This window comes from Pseudophryne corroboree, chromosome 4 (genome assembly GCF_028390025.1).
Source record: "Pseudophryne corroboree isolate aPseCor3 chromosome 4, aPseCor3.hap2, whole genome shotgun sequence".
NCBI lineage: Eukaryota > Metazoa > Chordata > Amphibia > Anura > Myobatrachidae > Pseudophryne > Pseudophryne corroboree.
The window spans coordinates 608,134,799-608,162,295 of NC_086447.1; the positions used below are offsets into that span (position 1 = coordinate 608,134,799).

At 44.3% G+C, this 27,497-nt stretch overlaps 1 protein-coding gene across 1 annotated transcript in view; it reads left to right on the forward strand.

Annotated features, from left to right (window-relative positions):
• FMN2 (formin 2) overlaps positions 1 to 27,497 on the forward strand; it is a 428,360-nt gene that overhangs the window by 7,222 nt on the left and 393,641 nt on the right. The window contains exons 2-4 of the mRNA XM_063917606.1: positions 13,308 to 13,471; positions 17,602 to 17,719; positions 18,862 to 18,914. Of these exons, the coding sequence (XP_063773676.1) occupies positions 13,308 to 13,471; positions 17,602 to 17,719; positions 18,862 to 18,914 (335 nt within the window). The remainder of the gene's footprint in view (positions 1 to 13,307; positions 13,472 to 17,601; positions 17,720 to 18,861; positions 18,915 to 27,497) is intronic.

The following is a 27,497-nucleotide window of genomic DNA, read 5'->3' on the forward strand; positions in this document are numbered from 1 at the left end:
AACAAACAAAATTATACTGTATCCTAACTTCTGACCTGAGACGCATGCTTGCTGACTTTATGGTTGCCTCATGCGGGAGTGGGCAGCTGGATAGGTATAGCAGGGGCCGTGGCCTTATTGTGGGTGGGCGGTGCGGGGGCATGGACGTGCGACCACGTCATCGTGCCCTAGCTATTCAATGCCCTGAATACCGGCACTGAATAGTGGGTGGCAAGATTATGATGACACGAATCAGCACTAATCACGTCATCGGCCTCTCCAGACTGCGCACTGTGAAGGATGGCTGTTGGGGTGAGGCCGGATCTAGGACACTTGCCTACCTTTCCATGGGGCCGGGAACACCGCACGATTTTCGGGCGCCTCCCAGCCCATCCGGGAGGGTAGGTAAATATGAGTATATGTGACTTTGGTAAGCATGGGCTTGCTGGCACATTTTCACCTGGGGTGCAAGAAGAAAATACTGTCTCTCGGGATGTGGTCCATGCTTAAAAAGTGGCTTTAAGTATAGAAAAGAGGGTTTAATTTATCAAAGGGGCAAAAAACACTTTTGCTGGAGAAAATGTATGTTTTTGGTGATAAAAAGGGTTTATTTTTACTTTGCATATATATTAACTGGATTATCATCAGTAAAAATTCCCCATGGGGAATTTTATTCATCAAGGCAAATAAAAGAAAATGGAATGTAGTTATGTAAACATAGGGATATTTTCAGGAATTGTCTTCACTGTGAACAGTTTATTTGGATATAGGGCTAGATGTAATAACTAAGATGCGATTTTTCGGGTGTCCAAAAAATTGCATCAAATCACACGTTTGTAACGCGCAATTTTTAGCTAGAAATTGCAGATGTAATAGGGTGCGATTTTTAGGGTTAAAATGGAAATCGCATGCAATGTTTTACAATTTTTAGTAAAAGGAAACCGACGGTTTTTAGTAATGAAAACATGCGTTTTTTTAGGACGTTTTCATTACTTTGTGCACTTAGATAAAAGCATGCACAGATCAGTGTGATCCGTGCACTCTTCTGTCTGTAAAAGTAAAGAAACAGTTAAAAAAAAAAAAACCTATGTGCAGGTCCCCCCCAAAAGCACATCCATCCACGGGCTCTTCGAGCCGTTCCTGGTTGCATTTAAACAACCAGCACCGGGCTCTTGGACCGGTTCTGGTTTCAAAAATATGGGGGACAAAAGTAGGAGTCCCCCGTTTTTTTTTAAACCAGCACCGGGCTTCACTAGCCAGGGAGGTGATGCCGCAGCCAGGGGACAATTTTATATAGGTCCCTATCATAGGCGTGCGCAGCACATTTTATTAGGGGGTGCACCATTGGAGGGGTGTGTCTAGCACCGCCTTTTGGGCGTGTCTAGCACCATCTATTGATGGTCAATGCAATATAAAATATCCACCCTTGTACCAATCCTAATAAAGCAGATACATTGTCAGATGTTGTGGTGTGCACCAAACAAACACCCCTGATGGCACTCACTGCAATTACACTGCTCCTCCTCAGCCTGGTCTGGCTCTCCCGCTCTTTCCCCTGCAAACTGCAGCAGCTTACTTACAAGTCAGTCACTCACTAACACTGACAGTCGCAGACTAGTACTGCTGCTGCTGGAAAAACGAGTGACGTGTCAATGCTGCTGCCGACCGCCTGCCAGTATTGAATTTGTCTTCCTAAGAGGAATGCTGGCTGCATGCTGCTCCTCATCAGTGGCTGGCTTTGGCATAGAATAGAAGGAAGAGGTGGGCGTGTGGCGGGTGTGACGGGTGGGCGTGTGAGCAGCATGACATCATCACGTCATATCACGCAGTTTTTGTACATATGGAGCCGGGAGTTTGAAAGCCGATGGCAGTGGCACCCTTGATTAACCCAGGCGTCCGGTCAGTAATGCAGTACTGACAGGGTGCAGCGCAGAGGGGACAGTAATCAGCCTGCTTGGCAATCGCTGCATCAGGCATGTGAGATCGGGGTGCCGGACATTAGGGGGTGCCTGTGCGCACCAGGCACCCCCCCTGCGCACACCTATGGTCCCTATGGTCTCCCCATCACAACCCCCCAACTAGTCACCCCTGACTGGGGTTCCCTGTGGGAGTGGGGACCCCTAAAATAAAGGGGTCCCCCCTCCAGGCACCCAAAGGCCAGGGATGAAGCCCGAGCCTGTCCCTGCTATCCGTGAGCTATGGATGGAGGGCTAATAGCTATAATTTACCACAAGTACCAGCATGCGTACCTGAAGTTCCACAACAAAATAAATATAAAAACACACACACCATGAAAGTAAAAGTTTATTTACACATACATGCACACTCACACATACTTACCTAGTGTCCCACTGAGCCCCTCAGTCCACTTGTACCATAGAATCCATTAGGTTATCTGTAAAAAAAATAAAGTTATACTCACCAACAATCCGCTGTAGTTCAGTCCTCTTTGGTCCATGTAGGCAACCACATGGTTAGAAAAAAACAATGAAACCCAAACCAAGGAGGTTTGGGTTTACATTTGGATCCCCTTTTTGCTAATGCCGGCTACCCCTCGTTACTTCTGTTAGTTGGGGACCTGGCAGCCAATCAGGAAGTGCCACATCATAGCGCTCTCCTCATTGGCTGTGCACTCCTGGCCTGTCAATCAGGAGGAGCGCATAGGCTATAATGGAGGATCGCGAACCTCCATTATGTCTATGGTGGGAACTTTGCGGTCTGCACAAAAGTGACCTCAATTAACCTCGCGGTCTACCGCAGAGCACTCACAAGACTTTCAGTAAAAAAAAAAAGTACTTTATTCCATTAATGCCATCTTACAAAGTGTAGAAGACAGCCAACATTTCAGTCATACCCAGGACCTTAATCATAGCAATCCGTAAGCCAGCATAGACAAAATGTGTATTGGGCCATTTCAGAGCTTGGCTAATCTGACAGTTTTGAAACCCACACAGAAACCTATGGGAATTGCGGCTACTGATAGAAATGGAGGGATACAGCAAATATGGAGATATTTGCTACAGTCCCTCCATGGTACATTGGGGTGATACTTGATGTTTGCAACAAATAGTGAATTATAAATAAGCCTCTTGCTGTGTGGAGGAGTAGTGAAGGCCTGAGCGGCAGAGTGAGCAACAAGTCAGTATGATACTGATGGTTGGGCGGGGCCAGGGTTGGTCTGGCATTGTCACTGTGCAGGGTTCCTGTAGGCTACAGTAGCCCTAGAGGACCAATCCCGCTATTCTGTAGTAATTGCTGAGGCAGCATAAATTTACATAGACAAATTGTGGGGTAACAAATTTTAGAGAGCGATAAAGTGAAGTTGCCCAAGGTAACCAAATCAGATTCTAGTTACCATTTGCCTAGCACAGACTTCCCACCAGACTCAGATCCCAGAAAGAGGGCCCTCATTCCGAGTTGTTCGCTCGCAAGCTGCTTTTAGCAGATTTACTCACGCTAAGCCGCCGCCTACTGGGAGTGAATCTTAGCTTCTTAAAATTGTGAACGACGTATTCGCAATATTGCGATTACACCTCTCTTAGCAGTTTCTGAGTAGCTCCAGACTTACTCGGCATCTGCGATCAGTTCAGTGCTTGTCGTTCCTGGTTTGACGTCACAAACACACCCAGCGTTCGCCCAGACACTCCTCCGTTTCTCCAGCCACTCCCGCGTTTTTCCCAGAAACGGTAGCGTTTTTCCGCACACACTCATAAAACGGCCAGTTTCCGCCCAGTAACACCCACTTCCTGTCAATCACACTACGATCACCAGAACGATGAAAAAGCCGTGAGTAAAATTCCTAACTGCATAGCAAATTTACTTGGCGCAGTCGCACTGCGGACATTGCGCATGCGCACTAAGCGGAAAATCGCTGCGATGCGAAAAAAAATACAGAGCGAACAACTCGGAATGACCCCCGAGGCAAAACATCATCATTCTGCTGTCGGATTCTCATGGTTTTGGTTTTCACATAAAGAGCCACGCGTCGCATTTTCACTCCGGACTTGGAGAGTGAGGGAGACAGACCTCTGTCTCTCTGTGGGTGGTGGCATCAGGTGGGGTCAGTGTGTGCTCTGTAGGGGTTCTGTCCTGTGTGCTGTTAGGGGTTCTGTCCTGTCACTGTGCTGTTAGGGGTGCTGCAGCTTTACATGGGTGTTGCTGTCCTGTCACTGTGCTGTACAAGGGCACTGTCCTGTTCGCTGTAAAAATACAGGGGTGCTGTGAAAATACAGGGATGCTGCCCTGTCCTGTATGCTGTAAAATTACAGGCGTGCTTTTATTAAAATAAAGGTACACTGGCCCGGTCTTGTATGCTGTAAAATTACAGGGTTATTGTTAAAATACAGGGGTGCTGGCCCTGTCCTGTATGCTGTAAAAATACAGGGGTGGTGGTTCTGTCCTGTATGCAGTAAAAAATACAGGGGTGTTGTAAAGATACACTGGCCCTGTCTTGTATGCTGTAAAATTACATGGGTGCTGTGAAAATAAATGTACACTGGCCCTGTCTTGTATGCTGTAAAAATACAGGGGTGCTATGAAAATACAGGGGTGCTGGCCGTCGTCCTGTATGCTGTAAAATTACAGGGGTGCTGTTGTTAAAATAAAGGTACACTGGCCCTGTTTTGTATACTGTTAAAATACAGGGGTGCTGTGAAAATAAAGGTACACTAGCCTTGTCTTGTTTGCTGTAAAATTACAGGGGTTCTGTTGTTAAAATTAAGGTACACTGGCCCTGTCTTGTTTGCTGTAAAATTACAGGGGTTCTGTTGTTAAAATAAAGGTACACTGGCCCTGTCTTGTATGCTGTAAAAATACTGGGGTGCTGTGAAAATACAGGAGAGCAGCCCTGTCCTGTATGCTGTAAAATTACAGTGGTGCTGTTGTTAAAATAAAGGTACACTGGTCCTGTCCTGTATGCTGTAAAATTAGAGGGGTGCTGTTAAAATAAAGGTACACTGGCCATGTCTTGTATGCTGTAAAATTACAGGGGTGCTGTGAAAATATATGTACACTGGCCCTGTCATGTATGCTGTAAAAATACTGGGTTGCTGTGAAAATACAGGGGTGCTGGCCCCGTCCTGTATGCTGTAAAATTACAAGGGTGCTGTAGTTAAAATAAAGGTACACTGGTCCTGTCTTGTATGCTGTAAAAAATACAGGGGTGCTGTGAAAATATATGTACACTGGCCCTGTCATGTATGCAGTAAAATTACAGGGGTGTTGTTAAAATACAGGGGTGCTGGCCCTGTCCTGTATGCTGTAAAATTACAGAGGTGCTGTTGTTAAAATAAAGGTACACTGGCCCTGTCTTGTATGCTGTAAAAATACAGTGGTGCTGTAAAGGTACACTGGCCCTGTCTTGTATGCTGTAAAAATACAGGGGTGCTTTGAAAATAAAGGTACACTGGCCCTGTCTTGTATGCTGTAAAATTGCAGGAATGCTGTGAAAATAAAGGGGCACTGTTCTGTGTGCTGTAGTAATAAAGGGGTGCTGTCCTGTAAAATGGAGAATAAAAATTTGGAGGAAAAAATAGTGAAACGGTCAGTTGCCACCCACAAACGCCCTCTTCATGTCAATCTCCTTGCGATCGCCGGTGTGTTTGGATTTTTCGCTCCATCACTTTGCTGCCCGGCGATCCCTGTTGCTCCGGTCTGTCGTGCCTGCGCATTGCGGTGCATACGCATGCGCAGTTCAGACCTGATCGCCTGCTGTGCGAAAACACACAGCAGCGATCAGGTCTGAATTAGCCCCTGAGTTTGATTTGGGTCCCTGTACATAGTTTTACTATCTCCAACAGTAACACTAGGTACACACAACAGCGACAACTCAGACTACCTTTCTCACACCAACATCCCACATTTTACCTACACTAGGTTAACCACTACTTCCTCCCACTGGGCTATATCCTACTGGTACAGATGTCTATCTCCCCAGGCCCCTTAGTCAAGTCCCCGACTCATCTGCAATAGGAAAGGGATCCACTAAGAAGGCGCAATTTTCCATATTTTGGGGGATTACCCCACCCTATGCCCTTTTCGAGTGGTGGTGTATGACATTTTGTAGTTCCTAAAGTATATTGCTATATGCACAGGCATTTTTTTTTATTTTTAACCAGAGCAATCATTGCTCAACACTGGAAGACACCCCCCCCCCCCTCCTCCCCCCATTTGCTAAAGTCTTCGCCTAAACCCAGTTTCACTTTGAAATGGAAACTGGGATGTCCCATATTCCATGACCCCCTACTCTCTCTTTCTGAAGTGGTTTACCTGGCATAGAAATGTAGCCTTTCTCATTGTTGCTGCGATGCCGACTGTCAGTTCAGGCTGTAATAAGGTATCCGATGAATGGACTTTAGCTGAAATGGCAGGGACCACTAAAAGGAGAAGACATGGAGGTTGTATGTGGTTTCTTCTCATGGACTCCTCGGACAGGAAGAGACTCTATCTGTGACAACTGGACACTATATAAAATTGTGATTATGAAGACTGGATTGTGGTCGGCAGCCATTAACTGTGAAGACTGTGAGCTAGATAACTGCAGCGAGACGATAATGATTGTGGAGACTAGGGACTTGTCAACATTGGCTTGGAAACAATAACTGTAGAAACTAAGAACTTGGTAACGGTGACTTGTAGAACTTAACTGAGAAAACTGGATACTTGGAAATCATGAGTAGAAGAATCAGACTGAGAGGATTGGATACTTGAAAATCATGAATGGAAGACTCAGACTGAGAGAATTGGATCCTTGGAAATCATGGGAAGACTCAGACTGTGAGAATTGGATACTTGGTAATCATGAATGGAAGACTCAGACTGTGAATTGGATACTTGGAAAACGTGCCTAAAAGACTTAGACTGTGAACTGTAGATACTTGATAAACGTAACTGAAAGACTTGGAGTTCGAAATCTGGATACTTGGTAAATGCAACTGGAAGACTTGAGCTGTGAACTCTGGATACTTGGTGAACGTAACTGAACTCTGGATACTTGGACAACGTGACTGAAATATTTTGACTGCAAACTCTGAATACTTGGTAAATGTGACTAAAAGACTTCAACTGTTAACTCTGGATACTTGGACAATGTGACTGAAAGACTTTGCAAACTCTGGATACTTGGAAAATGTGACTGAAAGACTTGAACTGTGGACTCTAGATATTTGAAAAACGAGACTGAAAGACTTGGATCACAGAAATTGAATACTGAGCAACTGAGCAGAGAACAGAAGGAATCACCAACAGATCCGGATGACCCGCAGCTTCCTCTTGGCAAGCTGGCAGCCACAGGAGGCGGTGCCGGTACCGAACTCGGAACCAGAGCACAGAGGATAGTGGAGTATCCTGCTGGAGAGCGAAGCAGGAGATTTCCAGGGACTCAGAGCAACAAGGAGCAAGATCATCTGCGGGAGCACATAGGTGAGGCACCTTCTAGGAAGAGTAACATAAAGCACTAACAGTTTTTGATTCAAATCCAGCCCCTTTTAAAATGGGAAGCAGACTGGTATTGGCTGAGAAACCACAGAGAGCACTGCTATTAGTTACACAGCATGCATTGGTCTCCAACATGGCGGCTCCCATAACTGCAGACACACAAGGCAGCACTCCCTTTCTCTGCTGAGTCCCCGATTCCTGAGCTCCAGAGATCACACCAGCTGTCTCTACTAGACACACTGCTACCTCTCAACACAAGTGGGAATCAGCCACCCACCATACAGCCATGACCCAAACAGGGAGTCCCCGGGACCCAGGACAAATGGTAAGACTCCGGTTCCTGAAAGTGCACACACGGGCATATGCATCATGGAAAGTTGCATTATATACCGTGCAGCGACTAGTCGCAGATGGCGTTCGCCCGTAGGAATGAATGGGTGCATTGTGTGCTTTTGCCTGCGAGCATTCATTTGCGGGCACAATAGCTGCACCATCCATGCTGTGAAGCATACGCATCGCAGCATAGAAGAACGTGGCTACATCTGAACAAATGTAACAAAGAGTAAAGGGGGGTACACATGGAGAGTTCCGTGTTTAAAATCTAAGCAATCTGACTAGATTGCTTAGATTTGAAGCAGGGATCTGTCGTGTGTATGCCCCCCAGAGATAGGGCGCGCATCGCTATCGCCAGAGCTAGATTGAGCCTGCGTGCAGGCTCATTCTAGCGTGTCGCTCACTTCAGCGCTGTGTGAAGTGAGCGGCCCCCCGTCTGCCCCCCCCCCCCCCCCCCTCGCTCGGCACATTGCGCTGTGCTGAGCAGGGGGAGAGATGTGTGCTGAGCGGCCTGTGTTAAGATCGCTCAGCACACATCTCTCCCGTCAGTACCCCCCTGAAGTGTTATTCTACTAAGAACTCAGCCTCGAAGTATCCATATCCATCATTTAACCTGAATGGAGCCCCAGATGTTGAACCTCCCACCTGATTAGTTATTGTCAATATTTGTTTGAACATAAAGTTTATTGATATGGTCACAACACAGGGAGGCAATGACATACATACATACATACATACAGTCGCCAGTGAGCATTAAAAACAGATGGGGCCCCAGATTTTGTTTAATGATTTTGAGGAATTATTAATAATATTGGTCATATGTTCCATATACAGGATAAAACTGAATGTGGAAAGGGAGGAGCAGCAATCTGGCAAGTGGTAGCAGAGACAATATGATGTATGAGTTCATTTAGATACCTAGCCGCCATAGGGAGAGCCAGAGTTAGAATAAAAAAACTTAAATTCACATCTGGAGAACATGGGAGATGAGTGACCTCCTGCCAAAGATTCAAAATATGGAGGAAGCTGCCTTCAGAGGTGCAACCTTTCCATCATCTATTCGTTGTATCTGGAAACATTTTACTGTGGTGGGAAAGTACATACAGTAGTGCCACCTATACATTAGTTTAGAAATGTTCTCCTTTATTTTTAAACAAATTGACAGGATAACCTAAATCAGCTTCCCAGGCAACCTCATGAGAGTCACATGTGGAAGACGGCTCCTCTGTCAACAAAGAATATAAAAGGGAAATTAGGTGCAGTGTTGTCCATCCGGAGGTGCTACTGTGTCCTCCAGGGGTGCTCTGTCCAATGCTAAAAAATGTAAAACAATACATTCTAATTTAAACTAAAAAATATTTATTATTTTGTGCTGTACCCCAGTATACATCCAGGGGCTTCTGTGTCTGTACAGGGGTGCTCTGTCTGTCCATCTAGGGGTTCTGCCCCAGTTAAAAAAATATATAAAACTTATATTTTATTAATTTAAAATAAAAAAATATATACTTTTATATGCTGTACCCCAGTATACATCCAGGGCTGCTGAGTCTGTCCAGGGGTTCTCTGTCTGTTCATTCAGGGTCCCTGCCCCAGTGTATACTGGGGTACAGGGGCGGGGGTGGAAGCGGCACTGGGAGATGAGCTCATCTCCTGCGCCGCCTCTCCCTATGCTGTGAACACTGCACCTGACCCGGTATTCAACCCGGGAATAACCCTTCTTTTATACCTGGTTGAATTATCGGGTCAGGCGACCCGCTAATTCGGGCAAAGTGCTTTCACAACGCACACTGACCCGTGTCGACACGGCAATATGCCGTGTCGATACCGGGTTATTTGTGCGATGTGAAAGGGGTATTAGATTTGGGTGGGATGTGTTCAAACTGAAATCTAAATTGCAGTGTAAAAATAAAGCAGCCACTATTTACTCTGCACAGAAACAATATAACCCACCCAAATCTAACTCTTTCTGCAAATGTTATATCTGCCACACCTGCAGTGCACATGGTTTTGCCCAACTGCTAACAAGTTGCTGCTACGATCAGGTCTGAATTATCCCCAATGCCATAAATATTGTGAGAGCATTACATCTGGGCGAAATCCAACGCATCCCATGTTTTGCTCACACAGTTAATTTGGTGGTGCAACATTTTTGTAAAAATGACAGGGGTGTGTAGGAGATGCTATCCGTGGCCTGGAAAATTTTAGGACATTTTCACCATTCTACAAGTGCATGTAGAAGATTGCAGCACTTGCAAGAACTGTTGAATTTGCCGTGCCATAAGCTGAAGCAAGAGGTAGTAACGACGTAGAATTCAACCCCCTATATGCTTCAGTGGATGGAGGAGCAGCAAAAGGCCATCCAAAGCTACACATTGACCTATGACATAGGGAAAGGAGTGGGAATTCACACTAGTCTAGTGCAGTGGAGAATAATTTCCGAGTTTTGCAAGGTTCTCAAACCCTTCGAAGTTGCCTCATGTGAAGTTTGGGATTAATTCAGAGTTGATCGCAGCAGCAAACGTGCAGAGAGAGTTAGATTTGGGTGGGGTATGTTCAAACTGAAATCTAAATTGCAGTTTAAAAATAAAACAGCCAGTATTTACCCTGCACATAAACAAAATAACCCACCCAAATATAACTCTCTCTGCAAATGTTATATCTGCCACACCTGCAGAGCACATGGTTTTGCCCAACTGCTAACAAATTTGCTGCTGCGATCAACTCTGAATTACACCCTTAGTTCAGACACTGCCAGATTGAGTCAGGCAATTCCTCGTATTAGACTCTTAAAAAAGAAGCTAGACAAACTGAAGGAGGAGCTAAAAGGAAGCGAGTACACTTCGCATGTCAGACTTGTAGATCAAGCCCCTTATTGGCTACACCAGGATTCAAGGGTCCTCAATCTCTTGAAATCAGACCACTATATTTTGGCGACCATACTTGATTCTAGATTTTATTCCTACATTGTATCTTTCTTTCCAATGGACACAAAACTGAAAAGATGCAATGAGTTGCTGGTGAGCAAACTGTCAGCTCAAGCAGCACAGGCCACAGCAACATCTCCTTCTTCAGGTTCTCCAGCAACTGCGTCTGTAAGGAAAAAACTTGATTTTCGAAGAGACTGGCTGGCGGTGATGCAGATCAGTCAGGAACAATTTTTGACATCTGGTCTGACTGAAGGAGCTGCCTACAGTTACTGACATGTCTACTGTCACTGCATATGATACGGTCATCATTCAAAGAATGGTTGATTATTATTTCAGTGATAGCATCCAAATAGGAATGTCGGACAGTCCATTTCAATACTAGCAGAAAAAAAAGGCAATTTGGAGGCTCTTGCACAAACTGGCTTTGCTTTACTTAAGTTGCCCATCCTCCAGTGTGTACTCAGAAAGTGTATTCAGCACAGCAGGGAACCTTGGCAGCGATCGGCATAGGAGGTTACTTCCCCAAAATGTGGAAAAGATGAAGAAGAGGATGTACACACTGAAGGGAATGAGGAATCGGATACTGATGATGACATCTTGCCTATATAGAGCCAGTTTGTGCACTCCCCTTTGTCTGCTTGTTTTGTGGGGGCTCAAACAAACCAAAAATTTCAGCCACAAGTGACAGTCCCTATTTCTGAAATTATTGGTTTCTTAAACTATGCATGTCCTGTTTAATATATATAACATAAGGGTGGGAGGACCAAAGGACAATTCCATCTTGCACCTCTTGTCTTTCCATTTTTCGCTGTTTGGAGCATTGCTGACTGTTTTTTGTTTGCATACTTTATTAAACTGCCACCCTGTCTACCACTGCAGTGCCACTCTTAGATATGCCATGTTGGAAGTTTAAGCGCCACATATTTGTGCCGCCCACTGCTGTCGCTTAGCTTAGTCATCCAGCTACTTTGGTGTAACCTTTTGGCCTAAAGTGGATTAAAACAATATTGTGAGCTGTAAGGTGGTCAGAATTGACTGGAAATTAGTGAAAATGAATGTTATTGAGGTTAATAATACTGTAGGAACAAAAACAGGCAAAAATTATTTTATTTTAGCTGTCTTTATGATTAAAAAAAATATATAGATCCAAAACCAAAACCCGCAATGGGGGGTTTGGCAAAACCAATACAGACCCAAAACACGAAGGAGATCCAGATCTAAAACCCATTATTTAGGCCGGGGCACATCCCTATTCTAAACATGCTTGATGTGCCTCTTTTGATTACTGGGCCTAATTCAGACCTGATACGTATACGATCAGTCACACAGTCATGCGGGGGGTTGCCCAGCACAGGACTAGTCCGCCCCGCATATAAGGCCCGACCCCCCCTGCACAAGTACAAAAGCATCGCACAGTGGCGATGCTTTTGTACTTGAAGAGTAGCTCCCTACCAGCGAAGCTCCTGCGTGCTGGCAGAGAGCTACTCATCGCTGTGAGGGTCGCAGCGGCTGTGTGTGATGGCACGCAGCTGCCGCGCCCCCATCCCCCCGCACAGTCCGGACTGCTCCCCTAAAACGACAGCCAAATGCCGCCGGCACGCCTTATCCCGCCCAGTGAGCGCCTCTGCCTGTCGTTCAGGCAGAGGCGATCGCATGGCTGAGATGGCCGTCGGCTGTCTGGCATGCACTGGCACACTGCGGCGACGGCGCAAGCGCAGTTCAGACCTGATCGGCTGCTGTGTGAAAATGCACAGCACCGATCAGGTCTGAATTAGGCCCATTGTTTTCTTGTGTATCGTATATGGGGGGTGATTCCGAGTTGTTCGCTCGCTAGCTGCTTTTAGCAGCATTGCACATGCTAAGCCGCCGCCCTCTGGGAGTGTATCTTAGCTCAGTAGAATTGCGAACGAAAGATTAGCAGAATTGCGAATAGAAATTTCTTTGCAGTTTCTGAGTAGCACGGGACTTACTCAGCCATTGCGACCAGCTCAGTCCTTTTCGTTCCTGGTTTGACGTCACAAACACACCCAGCGTTTGCCCAACCACTCCCCTGTTTCTCCAGCCACTCCTGCGTTTTGCAACTGGAACGCCTGCGTTTTTCCGCACACTCCCATAAAACGGCCAGTTTCCGCCCAGAAACACCCACTTCCTGTCAATCACACTACGATCAGCACAGCGATGAAAAAGCTTCGTTATGCCGTGAGTAAAATACCTAACTTTTGTGTAAAATAACTAAGCGCATGCGCTCTGCGAACCTTGCGCATGCGCAGTAAGTGACTAATCGCAGTATAGCGAAAATCGGCAACGAGCGAACAACTCGGAATGACCCCCATTGTGTTTTATATTAATATGTATTAATGCGCCCTGTCTCCCCAAGTCCTTTTCCTTACCAAGTACCCTTTTTATTTTTTGTACCCCCCATATAGTTTTCTATGATAACTCAATAAAAATGTATTATTGAAAAAAAACAAAAAACAAAAAAAAAACAGAATTGAATCTACATTAATAATTTATTGTGTACATATTTTTGAGGTGCATCTTGTTTTAAGGATAGTAAAACTGTTGGTGATATAAATACATTATTACTGTGATGTATTCACTGAGTTAAGTGTTGTGTTTATACATTCAATACAGGACAAACTTTACTGGAAAAGTTATTCAGTCAGCAAAGAAATGCACCAGAGGACGCAGAAAGACTCTGCTCTGAAGTCCTTGCTATGGGATTGCTGCTGCCTTTTAGTGACTGCTTTCGTGAACAATGCAGCAAAAGTGCAGAACAGATTCCTTCAACTGTTCATGTGAGTTATCAATTCTTTGCATTGTCTTGTAAATATATATTTTTTATTCTGTAATGAACATTTTTTTCTTATAAGGTTTTTTTTTTTTTACAAGAGATATGAAGCAATTTGAATACCTAAATATCTATAGAAAATGGATTGCCACACACTGTTTTATTTGGATATATAGAACAGGTAAATGCTCAATCCCAGAACCTATGCTTTATAGGTGCCTAGCTTATTATAGCTTTATGGCAAATGTAACAACTAGAGAGGAGAACTGGCATTCTTACCATTTGTAATCACAAGGTTAGAGGAAGAAATGCTGGCTGTGGAATTGGAATAAAATGGTAAATTGGAGGCCAATATGTGAACCGAAAACCAAAATGTAAATTTACTGTATGGCCAAGTTTGTCTGTCAGAGGCTGTTTAGGCACGTAAGAATGGGTATTCATATTGATGTAATTAGGTTAAGGCTTCATCGCGTTATCAGGTACTCTCCAGGTTCTTATGTGCACTGAATAAGTTACTGAAGAAAAGGTTCAGGTTACTATTTATAGGTACAGTATTATGTGTTCTATTTGTCAGTAAGTTTAGTGTCAGTAAGTTCAGTGTATTAGTTCAAATGTGCTATAATCTACTTTATTTAAAGCTGCATTACCATCATAGAAAATATTTTGTGCCTTCTCCCCCTAGCTGGAGCTCATGATACTTACATCTAGCCTCCCTGCACGTTAAACAGCCCTTCTAGTCATGCCATGTCGCGGCGTGACTCAGTAGTGCGGAGCGTCTTTACTTGTGACATTTTCCATTAAAAGGCATTTTATTCACAAGCAATGTGAATAGGATGCACAAGCATCTTATGCCAATTAAAATGATATGTGGCATGATATGTGGCATGTTATATTTTGTGCGATCGTGGCTATATCTGCATACAAAATGCTGTGTTACAGTGTTTTCCCTTTCATAGCATTTCCAATGCAGAAACAGCTGCAGACATACAGAGAATGTACTGTAGGCATGCGATGCGAAGACATCTTTAAATGGAGTCTGAGGGGCTATAAGAGGGAGAAACAATCACAAGCCTTGGATTAGTATCTTCAACTCACTTTCCCCTGCCACACTTGCACCTGTAATTGAATTTTTAATAATTAACTCAAATGAGAGATTATTACTTTATGCTCACCAATTTGGGCAACTGGTATTCTTGTGGAGGAATACAGCTTTTCAGAGTGTTGTTTAAGTGTCATATTTATATAGGCAATATTAAAACTCCATTTCTGGAATAATAGTTATCCACCAGTTTTGATTAGCTCTGCGCTATGCTCCACCTCCAATATTGATCTTGTCCCTCTTAATTTTTAGGAAAGAATAAAGTTGCCACCAGTATCCTGGTCCAATGTGTTTACTTGTAGAAACCTTTTGCTTTGTAACAGTGTCCCTGTTTTAATTGGTTACAGCGCTGATACTCACAGTTCCACAATGGTTCAGGTTATTGTGTTTGGCAACAACTGTAGCAGCCGATTGTAAAGGCTCTCAATAGCCATGCTCTATAACTCACCGCTGGTCATCGGCTGTAGATGTATTCACTGTCACTGGTACTCGGCGGTCTAAGCAGTTGGAATTGCTATCATTAGCCGCAGCATATAGCTCCCCGTCGCCACTTGCAGACGGAGTCACAGATCCCGGTGATCAGATAGTGCAGCACGGAGCGAAAGCAGGTGTGTATCCAGATACTCTCATCAGCCGCAGCGAGCGGCTCACTGTCAATCACCGCCCATGAACGGACCTCAATTCCCAACGCTCGAACACTGCAGCACGGGGCGAGAGACAGGTGATTACCCGGATACCTGCTTGTAGATAAAACCATCTAGGAGGGAGGGCGCAGCTTAGATGATTGCTCAATCCAGGTGTAATGCCGTGATAGAAGGTTTTAAAGAAAATGAGTCCACTGTATAAGACCTTGACACGTTTCTCCACTGTTCTGTTATGGCGGTTTTCTCAGAAGGTGTGTAGGCACGGCAGCTAGACTAATAGTCCAGGTATATATTTCATAAGTCCACCAATGGGAGGTAGTGTTCAATTAGGCATCACAGGTGATGGATGGTTGATCAGCAATATATAAACAATCCAATTGGATAGAAAAAAACGTATGCATGTTTATATATATTTTAGATTTAACCATGGTAAGTCTACCATAAATCTCTCTCTCTTTCTCTCTCTCTCTCTCTCTCTCTCTCTCTCTATATATATATATAATTTAATTAGCAGGGTTGGAGGAAGAGGTACCATCTCTTGGGTTAGCTGGTAGTGCACAGCTGCCGAGAGAACGCGCAAGTCCATGGTTTCTGGTGCAACTGGCCTCAACCAGTTTAATTAAGCAGAAAAGTAAAATGAAACAAAATCAACACCTTGCCTGTTTCACACTAACTAAACATAAGTCACTACTGACCAACAAAGCAAAATATAAAAAAATCTCACCTATATGATTTAAACTCCCAGGAAAAAGTCTGTTTCTACAAAACAGACTTAGTTAGAGTTTGGGCTTTAGTAAAAACCAGTTATGGGTTCCTGGGGCTTTGGAAGGAGATAGAGGGTGGGCTTCATTTAGGCCCGAATTTCCCACAATTAACCTAGATGCCCGCCTCATAATATATACAGATGTAACCAAGCCCAGCTTGGCTGCGGCTAATTGCACCCATATGCATATATTCGCACCCATGGCCATTAGCAATCACGGGTGCAGTTATTTGCACATTGCTGCGTCTAAACATTGCTGCAATGCATATGCACATGTGTATGCATCGTGGAGACGATTTACATGGCTACGTGTGTGTGTGTGTGTGTGTGTGTGTATATATATATATATATATATATATATATATATATATACACATACATATACTTAGATTTAATCATATAAGAGAAATCAAGGTGGTTGTAGTTAAGTGCAGGGTCGACTCTACCATTAGGCAGCTTTAGGCGTCTGCCTAGGGACGCCGACCACTGGAGGGTGCCACTGAATTTATCTAGCAAAATACTGAAGTATATCTCTGCATGCAGGTTAGTAATGAACTTACAGATGGGGGAATGGAACACAATAAGGAGCATGCAAATATGATACTGACATGCTGAATGTTAGTATGCCAGGGAGGATTAGGGTTAGGCTGCAGGGAGGCAGGATTAAGATAAGGGGTAAGGTTAATTAATTTCATTCAAAATGTCATTATTATGGTGGTCGGGATGCCGCTATGAGTATTATGACCCACGGCATCCAGTACCCACCTCCAATTAAATATCCCCACCCGACCCCATGTACAGTATTATACAGTATTTAAAGAATAGAATGCACTCAAGGACTTTTAAAATGAAAGTATATTGTAAACCAGGGATGGGGAACCTTCGGCCCTCCAGCTGTTGTTGAACTACACATCCCAACATGCCCTGCAACAGTTATAGCATGGCCAAATAGCAGAACTGTAGCAAGGCATGCTGGTATGTGTAGTTCAACAACAGCTGGAGGGCCGAAGGTTCTCCATCCCTGTTGTAAACAGTCATAAAATGTTGTGACTTTGGTTACAATATTCTTTATCACTTTAAAAGTCTTTGGGGGGGTATTCAATTGTTTAAAAAGCTAACACCAAACCGACTTTTCAAATAATTAAATTCCCCTCTTGAGTGTTGTCCCTCTTCTCTGTATATGCACGATGATGGAATTCACCCCAGCCCACCTAGTGGCCACCTGCATCTCCCCTTCAGGCGGTGATGGTCATGATGGGAGAGTTTGTATGTTAGGGGGCACTAGGCTGAAGCTTTGCCTAGGGTGCAGAGAAACCTTGCACCAGCCCTGGGTAGGTGCTAGCTATGCTCCCACAGCACTGGTCTTGCTCCCCATGAGTCACACACCTTCATAAATTTCAGCTCCAGGCCTTTGTGTACCTCAGTCTGGCACTGTTTCTATGTGCCACAAATGTGGCCGTGTGTTCAGTTAGTTAGTTCCTCCGCTGGTACAACTTATTGGTGGTATATACAGTAAGTTAAGGCTAATGTTAAGTTGTCAATTAATTTTGTGCAAATACTATAAAATGAATTTATACATTAAATTAATGTAAGCATACATTTGTATTTTTTTTTAATTTTACTTTCATCAGCAAGATCAATTTTCCACATGGGCTGCAATTAATCAACCTACTCATTCCCTGAACTCCTTAGAAGAATGCTTTCCACAGAGATTTCAAGCATCATCTATTATATTAGATGGAGAACCTGGTAAGAATTTTGTTACACTTATTATTTAGCTTATATACATTATAATCTAAACATACTCTAAATATATCACGTGATTAAATACAAGCCATTATCAAAGCATCAATGATGAGTAATTATACAGAAGAGTTCAGTACATTTTCATTAATAATTAATTAATATTAACTAATAATATTAATAATATGTACATAAGTGGGAATATCTGACATACATTGAACAACTGAACAACCATATGCTGTCTGTGACAGAGCGGCTCTCCTAAAATGCCAGGGCTTCTCCAGTTGTGAATTAATTCATAGTGGCTAAATTGGGAAGACCCATAAAATGGTCCTGACATGCCTGTTTTTATCTAGCCACCCCTTTACCTACCCCAAAACACTGACTACTGGTCACTCACTTTGTGAATAAAACCTCTGTGCATTCAGTCTCAGTGTGCGCATAATGCAGCTTTGGTACATGCGCAGTGACAAAAAAATAGTTCCACTGCATCTGACACAGGCCTTGTGCATACCTCCCAACTGTCCCAATTTTTGCAGGACAATCCTGTTTTTTGGGGCACTGCCCTGCTGTCCCACCCGTGGGCCGCAGTGTCCCCCGGTGGGGGTGGCAGTTGGGAGTCAATCACTGCTTTGTATGTCACAGCAGCAGTGAATAGCCGCTCTGCACATGTGCACAGCATCTATTCACGGGAGACAGAGGATATTGGGTATGCCAGCAGCTGACAATGAGCTATGGCATGCCACCACAGGGAGGAAAAAGGGAAGTGAAGCACTCCCCCCTTTTCCATAAGCCATGTCCCCTCTTCAGGCGCAGGTGCAGAAGCCCCAAATCCCCGATAAAGAATGTAGGGAGGTACAGTATGCTTGTGTGCACCTCTGAATCAGGCCCCAAGACCTCTATGAAGTCTATAAAGTTTTATTTATTTACTTGCTCTTGTGAGACATAACGATAAACACCCTTTTGAAGTTCTTCATAATTCTAACTACTAAAATAACTAATAACAGGGAAAATATTTCTAGATAGCTAAATGCAATACCACAATGGCAAACTGCACAGGTTTCATACTGTAGGTGACTGGCTCTCTTAGATGGCCATGAAGGAAATTTCCAAGCAGTCTATTTATATTGCTTTTTGTATTTTTACAGAAAAAACTCCATCGGGATATGGATTTGAAAACAAGCATGATGAGCAGGTTAAGGTAGGGATTACAGAGCAATCTCTTCATAGATTAAAATGAATTGAGTATTCTTGCAATTCTAGTTATCCAAATTTTACATTCTGCTTCTCTATAATTACTTCCTTGTTAATTACTACAGTGAAATAAAAATGTTACACAGAAACTTCTTTCATGTATTTGCTTATACATATGCTACACAGAGAGGCACAGTAGCACTATTAACTTTGGCAGTTAGAAAAAAAATGAAATGAAAACATATTTTGCCAGAATTTACAGGCATATAGTGGTGCATTTCTGTATCTTCAGGCAGTTTATGAGGCAAAATAATTATTTATAGATTACCCGCTGTTCTAGTGCTGCATAAAGCCCTGGACCCCTTTTAGCCTCCTTGGAAGTGCTGTAGTATAGCTGTACTAAGGGTCAGATGTACTTATCTTTAAAAAGTGATAAAGTGGAGAGTGATAAACTACCAGCCAATCAGCTCCTAACTGTCATTTTTCAAACACAGCCTGTGACATGGTATTCGGGAGCTGATTGGCTGGTACTTTATCACTGCCCATTTTATCACTTTTCAAGGCTTAGTACATCTGGCACTCAGAGCGGGGCCTTTAATTCAGACACTGCAGGCTTGATTTTCATTCCTCCTGCCTCTCGCTGTGCTGCCCGCCCCCCCTCTCTCGCTAACCGGGAATAACTGCAACTGAGCAGGGCCCTTGACAGTGTGGCAGCAGTCTCGCTGTACTGTCCGCACCACCCTCAGCTTCTCTGAGTGCTGAGAATGCTGGTCCCAGCAGTCCCTGCTAGGGTCCTGTCTTTTGACCACATCCACACCACTGGCCACCTGGAGGGAATTCCCTGCGCTTAGAGCAGCTAACCAAGCGTCTTCCACAACTTGGGTCTTCCACAACTCTCCATATGCATTAGAAGACCAGGAATCAGTGCCCACTGCTCCACGTCCGCAGCAATTGGGGGAAGTAGTGCATCACTGCACAAAACTGTCAGCCAGTTCAAAAGTGAGTACAGGAGTCTGTCACCCACATTCTTCCTAGCATCAGTGCACTGAAGCAGTGTTAAGGATTTTCAATTTAGTTTTAGTCTAAGTCACTTTGATTCTGGAAAGCTGCTGGGTACCACTCTGTACAGTACGTCCCTTCTCTGCTCTCCACTGCGTTGTGCTGCCTGTGTGTGACGTATCACGGCCACCCGCTCAGGGAGAGGAGCCTACCAGAATGATGAAAGTGTGCTGTGACCAGTGGACTAAAGAATAGATGGGGAGTTGCTCCGGGGGAGGGGAGGTTGGGGACGCCTGGTTGTGGTTGCGGCGATTTGACTAAATTACAAGTGACATTTTAGTCTTTTTTTTCCGTCTTAGTCAAGATATAGTCAGTGGATCTCAGTTAACATTTTAGTCTAATTTTAGTCAATGAATTAGTCATAACTTTGCAGTTTAATGATACTGTAATGGATTTTGCTGAAGAACATTTTTCTATCATTCCCTTGAATACTTTGTATACCTTTCAGTATGTGTTTAGTAATCTACATGTAGGTAACAAACAAGTGCAACACATTGATATTTCCTTCACAGCATGTCATTTATTTTCTGCAAATATCAATTCAAGAATACAATTGTTCTTTCATTAGAAATGTTAAAACATTACCCTACTTAAGTAATAGTTGAGGTTCACTTCACACAAGATGTAAAAAGTAATGTACATATACATACTAGTAGTACATACTGATAAAATAAAAGGGTGGTCTTCAGTTTGCCGGCGGCCGGGCTCGCGACGACTAGCATACCGACAGCTTTTCTCCCTCTTAGGGGTCCACGACAAGGGGCTCATTTGCGCTCGCCCAGCTGTCGGTATGCCGGCGGTCGGGATTCCGGCGCCGGTATGCTGGCCGCGCGGAGCCCAACCGCCAGCATAACATACTACACCCAAAATAAAAGTGTAATAATTGTCTATTATGTCCCAGCCTTGCCCGCCCTGTTGCGTTGGGCCCAGATCACGTGTGTCCCTCCCTGCCCAGTGCCCTGTAATATGACAACAGAATATACCTGTTTGGCAGGCAAAAGCCTGTGATGTAGCAGCAGGCATTGCAACTTGTTGCAAGTAAATCTATTCTAGGGCCAGAGAGGCTTCATAAAAATGTATAAAGTATTCATTAAAGAGTACATTAAATCATTAGAAAAATACAACCTGGCTGATACAAGTAAGTAGTAGTAGTAGTAGTGCAAAAAAATGAAACTGTAAGGATGCATATTATAATATACAGTATATATATTTAGTTCAACTGAGTGATTTTCATGACAAAGCGTTGTTGCGCAGCCGCAGCACAAGTAAATGTAGGGCCAGAGAGGATGGATAAAACTGTATAAAATACAGTATTATTAATTAAAGAATACAATAATTCAACCACTAGAAAAATTATTAATTAAAGAATACAATAATTCAACCACTAGAAAAATTATTAATTAAAGAATACAATAATTCAACCACTAGAAAAATACAACCTGGTTGATGCTTCCTGATACAAGTAAGTAGTAGTAGTAGTAGTAGTACTACTACTACTACAAAATATTAAGCCGAAAACAAAAGGATGCATATCATATTTAGCTCAACTGAGTGATTCTCATGACAAAGAGTTGTTACGCAGCCACTGTAGGGCTGGCAGATCACTATCCACAAGGCTAAAGCTCTCTTTAGTTTGTTGTTCTTTTGCTTCTAGATGGTACTTTGATGCCAAAGCAATCACATTCGGAAGAGTTGTCTGTTGTTTATCTTTTTCCCTGCCTGTTTTCTGTACAGCGATAGTCTCCGGAATCTGTAGGATTAAAAAAGTGTTTTATATTATTGGTACAGCCGGGCCCGTTGAATTACTTCATAATCAGTGGACAATGTTTCTCCCCAGATTTATTATCACTATCTGATCTGTATTGGTCCGCGTCACTGAATGCCTGAACTGAACTGCCTAGGTAGTGTTATCCTTGACTCTCTGAATTGTCCTTTTGTTCCCCACATTCAATATGTTTTGACTCAATATTATGTTACAGTCTGTCACAGATTACATACAGTCATCCACACACATAAGACTCTCCTACTAGTCTCCGACCCAAACCTTAAAGTTTAAGCATTTCCTGAAAACTCACCTCAGGGCAACTTATCAAATTCCAGAACAACCACTGACATAAGCTTCATAAGCTAATTACACATAGCCAGCCTACACGGTCCAGTCCACCCAACTCCACACATAGTTTCTCTTTCTTCACTTCCACATCCCCCTCCTCCTCCTCCTCCTCCGGACCCCTGGCCAAGACTGCAGTGCCTGTGCGACTGGAATGGATCATAGTACATTCAGGCCGCCTTTGCCAATATGACTATTTTCTGTGGGCAATGTTATGTTATTGAAATATCAATCAATCGACACATACAACAAGTCATATTTACATTAAAAAACACTGAAGGATGGCTTGTCTTAAAGTGTCTCTTCAAATTTATAGTAATTTTTTCCAGCCATCTTAATTCCACACAGCACTCCATCCTCACTGGAAATAATACACTGTGTCTTTCTTTCAGTTTTACAATAACTGAAGGTATTTCCTTTCCACTGCCAATGCTGCAGTCGCAGACAAAGTATCAGAATTTTAATCATCATTCAACATTATTTTGTATGTTAAGCTGTGTATTATTGTGACCACGTTATTCACGTTTAGACCTCCAACGTCTTTCGACGTTTAGACCTCCAAACTTGGCTAAAACCACATAATAAATAGTAGGATATATATATATATTTATATATATATATGCGTCCATGCCGCCTGTGCAATGCAAGTCCCCACATTATATGCTACCTTGACTGTGCATGCCCCCAGTTCACATTATGTGCCACTGCAGTCCACCACACTGTATACGATCTATGCTATATTGCCTGTGCAATGCATGCCCCTGGCCCCCCACATAATATGCCACACTGTCTTCTGTGCATGCCGCCAGTTCACATTATGTGCCACTGCAGTCCACCACACTGTATATGATCTATGCTATATTGCCTGTGCAATGCATGCCCCTGGCCCCCCACATAATATGCCACACTGTCTTCTGTGCATGCCGCCAGTTGAGTTCACATTATATGCCACTGCACCACACTGTGTGCGTATATCTATATCTATATCTATCTATCTATCTATATATATATATATATATATGACTCACTGCCTGTGCATGCCCCCACATTATGAATATGCCACACACTGTATGCCCCCCCTGCCCCAGTTCACATTATACATGCCACCACAACACAACACACTGTATGTATGTATATATATATATATATATATATACATACATACACACTACACTACTGCGCAGCCGTTTCTTGTTTTAACCTATCTACTTTAAAAACACTCACATAGTGTTTCACGGCCGCGCAGTTTACCAGGGGAATTTTCCTTTATTAATATAGTCCACTTTAGAGGCGCTTTGTAAGCAGTTAATCGTTTCTTCTCTTCAATATATACTACACTGCCTGTGCATGAACATCATATGCCAGTGCCCCTTCCCCTAGTTCACTTTATACATGCCACTGCAACGCGCTTACATATTGTAGGTATGTAGTTGGAATCCCGATGGTCAAAATACAAATGCCGGAATCCCGACCGCCAGAATGCCTGCAGCGCCGCCACAGCTATTCCCACTCCTGGGTGCCCACGACACCCATGGAGTGGTAATAGAACCTGTCTTGAGCAAAGCGAGCCACCAAGCCCGCATCGTGGCGAGCGTAGAATAAGGGGCTTCATTCTGCACGCACCCCCTGCCAGCATTCTGACAGTCGGGATTCCGGCATCGGTATTTTGACCGCCGGGATATCAACCGCCGGGATCCCGTACCCAGTCCATATGTATGTATATATACTGGTGACTATGGACAGCTGATCTGTGATGCATGTGCTGTAAAGTTGTGTGTCTTGAGGATGATTGGATCAAAACGTCAACCGATAAGTTGTACAATCATGCTGATAAGTATGAATTAAAGTTGCTGTCTTTTTAAAGTGCAAAACTGTTCCGCTGAGTGCGCCTCTAATTGCTTATCAGTATGTGAATGTCCAGATTCTGGACTTCTTGGGTGCAACCCCAGTGGATGTTTGACCTTATATGGAACTATGTATATACCAGTGGCGTGCGGTGACGTCAGTGGCTGGTGAGGCACTACAGCCATAATGTCCACCCAATTCTGCTGATGACCCCTACCGCCGCCAAGCCAATGCCCGCTACTGCCTCTGAGCCGATGCCCACTGCCACCGCCAGTGGCTTACAAACTCGCCCACCATCAACTGACCCAGCCCTCCGCCACTATTTTGCATCTCAGTCCAATGCCCGCTACTTGCCTGCTCATCATACTTGTGATATATTGTACATTTTTATAGAAAAAAAAATAAAAATTAGTGTTTGGGACTAGGAAGGGAGTGGGAGGAGGACATGAACATTTGTTGTTCAGGGCTTCCATTAACTTAATGGAGAAGGGTCTGAATGGGTTAAAAATGTTTAAAAAAAAATGTGTGAGGTCCCCCCTCCTAAGTATAACAAGCCTTGGGCTCTTTGAGCCGGTCGTTGTTTTAAATACCGGGGAAAAAATTGGACAGTGGTTCCCCATATTTAGACAACTAGCACCGTGCTCTTAGTCCGGTCCTGGTTCCAAAAATACGGGGGACAAAAGATGTAGGGATCTCCGTATTATTAAAACCAGCTTCGGGCTCCACTAGCCAGGGACATAATGCCACAGCCAGGGGACACATTTATGTAGGTCCCTGCGCCCGTGGCATTACCCCCCCAACTAGTCACCCCTGGCCAGGGTTCCCTGGAGGAGTGGGGATTCCTTAAATCAAGGGGTCCCACCCTCCAGGCACCCAAGGGCCAGGGGTGAAGCCCGAGGCTATCGCCAGCACCCTGGGCGGTGGTGCCGGGCTGATAGCCATAAGTGTATATAAAAAAAGAAATAGGATTTTAATACCTACTGGTAAATCCTTTTCTCTTATTCCGTAGAGGATGCTGGGGTAACCATAAGAACCATGGGGTATAGACGGGATCCGCAGGAGACGTGGGCACTTTAAGACTTTGAATGGGTATGAACTGGCTCCTCCCTCTATGCCCCTCCTCCAGACTCCAGTTATAGGAACTGTGCCCAGGGAGACGGACATTTCGAGGAAAGGAATTATTGTTAAACTAAGGTGAGATACATACCAGCTCACACCGCAAACACGCCACGCAACATGGCATTCAACAGAACGCAAGCCAACGGCATGAACAATGTCAGCAACAGGCTGACTATAACCATAACACAACCTGTGTGTAACCATAACTAATAACTGCAGATACAGTACGCACTGGGACGGGCGCCCAGCATACTCTACGGACTAAGAGAAAAGGATTTACCGGTAGGTATTAAAATCCTATTTTCTCCTAGAGGATGCTGGGGTAACCATGGGGTTATACCAAAGCTCTAGAACGGGCGGGAGAGTACGGATGACTCTGCAGCACACATTGACCAAACATGAGGTCCTCATCGGCCAGGGTATCAAACTTGTAAAACTTAGCAAAAGTGTTTGAACCCGACCAAGTAGCTGCTCGGCAAAGTTGTAACGCCGAGACCCCCCGGGCAGCCGCCCAGGACGCGCCCACCTTTCTGGTAGAATGGGCCTTAACCGATTTCGGTAATGGCAATCCAGCCGTAGAATGAGCCCGCTGAATCGTAGCACAAATCCAGCGTGCAATAGTCTGTTTGGAAGCAGGAGCTCCAATCTTGTTGGGATCATACAGGACAAACAGAGCCTCCATTTTCCTAATCTGAGCCGTTCTGGCGACATAAATTTTTAAAGCTCTGACCACATCGAGAGACTTTGACTCCACTAAGACGTCAGTAGCCACTGGCACCACAATAGGTTGGATACATATTTTCTCCAAATACGGTGGTAATGTTTAGACGTTAACCCTTTTCTAGCCTGAAGAAGTGTGGGAATGACTTCACAGGGAATACCCTTTCGGGCTAGGATCCGGCGTTCATCCGCCACGCTGTCAAACGTAGCTGCGGTAAGTCTTGATACACGCACGGCCCCTGCTGTAACAGATCCTCTCGTAGAGGAAGGGGCCAGGGATCTCCTATGAGTAATTCCTGAAGATCTGGATACCAAGCTCTCCTTGGCCAGTCTGGAACAATGAGGATCGCCTGAACCTTTGTTCTTCTTATGATCTTTCGTACTTTCGGAATGAGAGGAAGCGGAGGGAATATATACACCGACTGAAACACCCATGGTGTTACTAGGGCGTCCACTGCTATTGCTTGAGGGTACCGCAACCTGGAACAATATCTCTGAAGTTTCTTGTTGAGACGAGACGCCATCATGTCTATTTGAGGAACTCCCCAAAGACTTGTCACTTCTGTGAAGACCTCTTGATGAAGACCCCACTCCCCTGGATGGAGATCGTGTCTGCTGAGGAAGTCTGCTTCCCAGTTGTCCACTCCTGGAATGAAGATTGCTGACAGAGCGCTTGTATGTTTTTGCGCCTAACGGAGAACTTTCGTGGCCTCTGCCATTGCTGCTCTGCTTTTTGTTCTGCCCTTGCGTTTTATGTACGCTACTGCTGTTACATTGTCCGATTGAATCAGGATGGGCAGATTGCGCAGAAGATGTTCCGCTTGAAGAAGGCCGTTGCAAATGGCCCTTAACTCCAGAACGTTTATGTGTTTCTTGGCTTGACCATCTTCCCTTTACGTTTTCCCCCTGTGTGACTGCACCCCAGCCTCGGAGACACGCATCCGTGGTTACTAGGATCCAGTCCTGGATCCCGAACCTGCGCCCCTCTAGGAGGTGAGAGCTGTTCAGCCACCACAGGAGCGAGATTCTGGTCTTGGAAGACAGGATTATCCTTCGGTACATGTGAAGGTGGGATCCGAACCACTTGTCCAACAGATCCCACTGAAACACCCTGGCATGGAATCTGCCAAACTGAATGGCCTCGTAAGCCGCCACCATTTTCCCCAGCAACCGAGTGCATTGATAGATTGACACTCTTGCCAGTTTCAGAATTTGTTTGACCAGGTTCTAAATTTCCAGAGCCTTTTCCACTGGAAGAAAAACTCTCTATAATTCTGTGTCCAGAATCATTCCCAGAAAAGACAGCTGCGTCGTCGCCACCAACTGTGATTTCGGCAAGTTTAGGAGCCAACATGTTGTTGCAGGACTGTCAGGGAGATCGCCATGTTCTGCAGCAATTGGTCCCTGGATCTCGCCTTTATCAGGAGATCGTCCAAGTACGGGATAATTGTGATTCCTCGCTTGCGCAGGAGAACCATCATTTCCGCCATTACTTTGGTGAAAACCCTCGGAGCCGTGGACAGACCAAACGGCAACGTTTGAAATTGGTAATGACAATCCTGAACTGCAAACCTCAGGTAAGCCTGATGTGGAGGATAGATGGGAACATGCAAGTAGGCATCCTTTATTTCCAACGACACCATAAAATCCCCTTCCTCCAGACTGGAGATCACTGCCCGGAGAGATTCCATCTTGAATTTGAATTTTCTTAGGTAGAAATTGAGGGATTTTAGATTC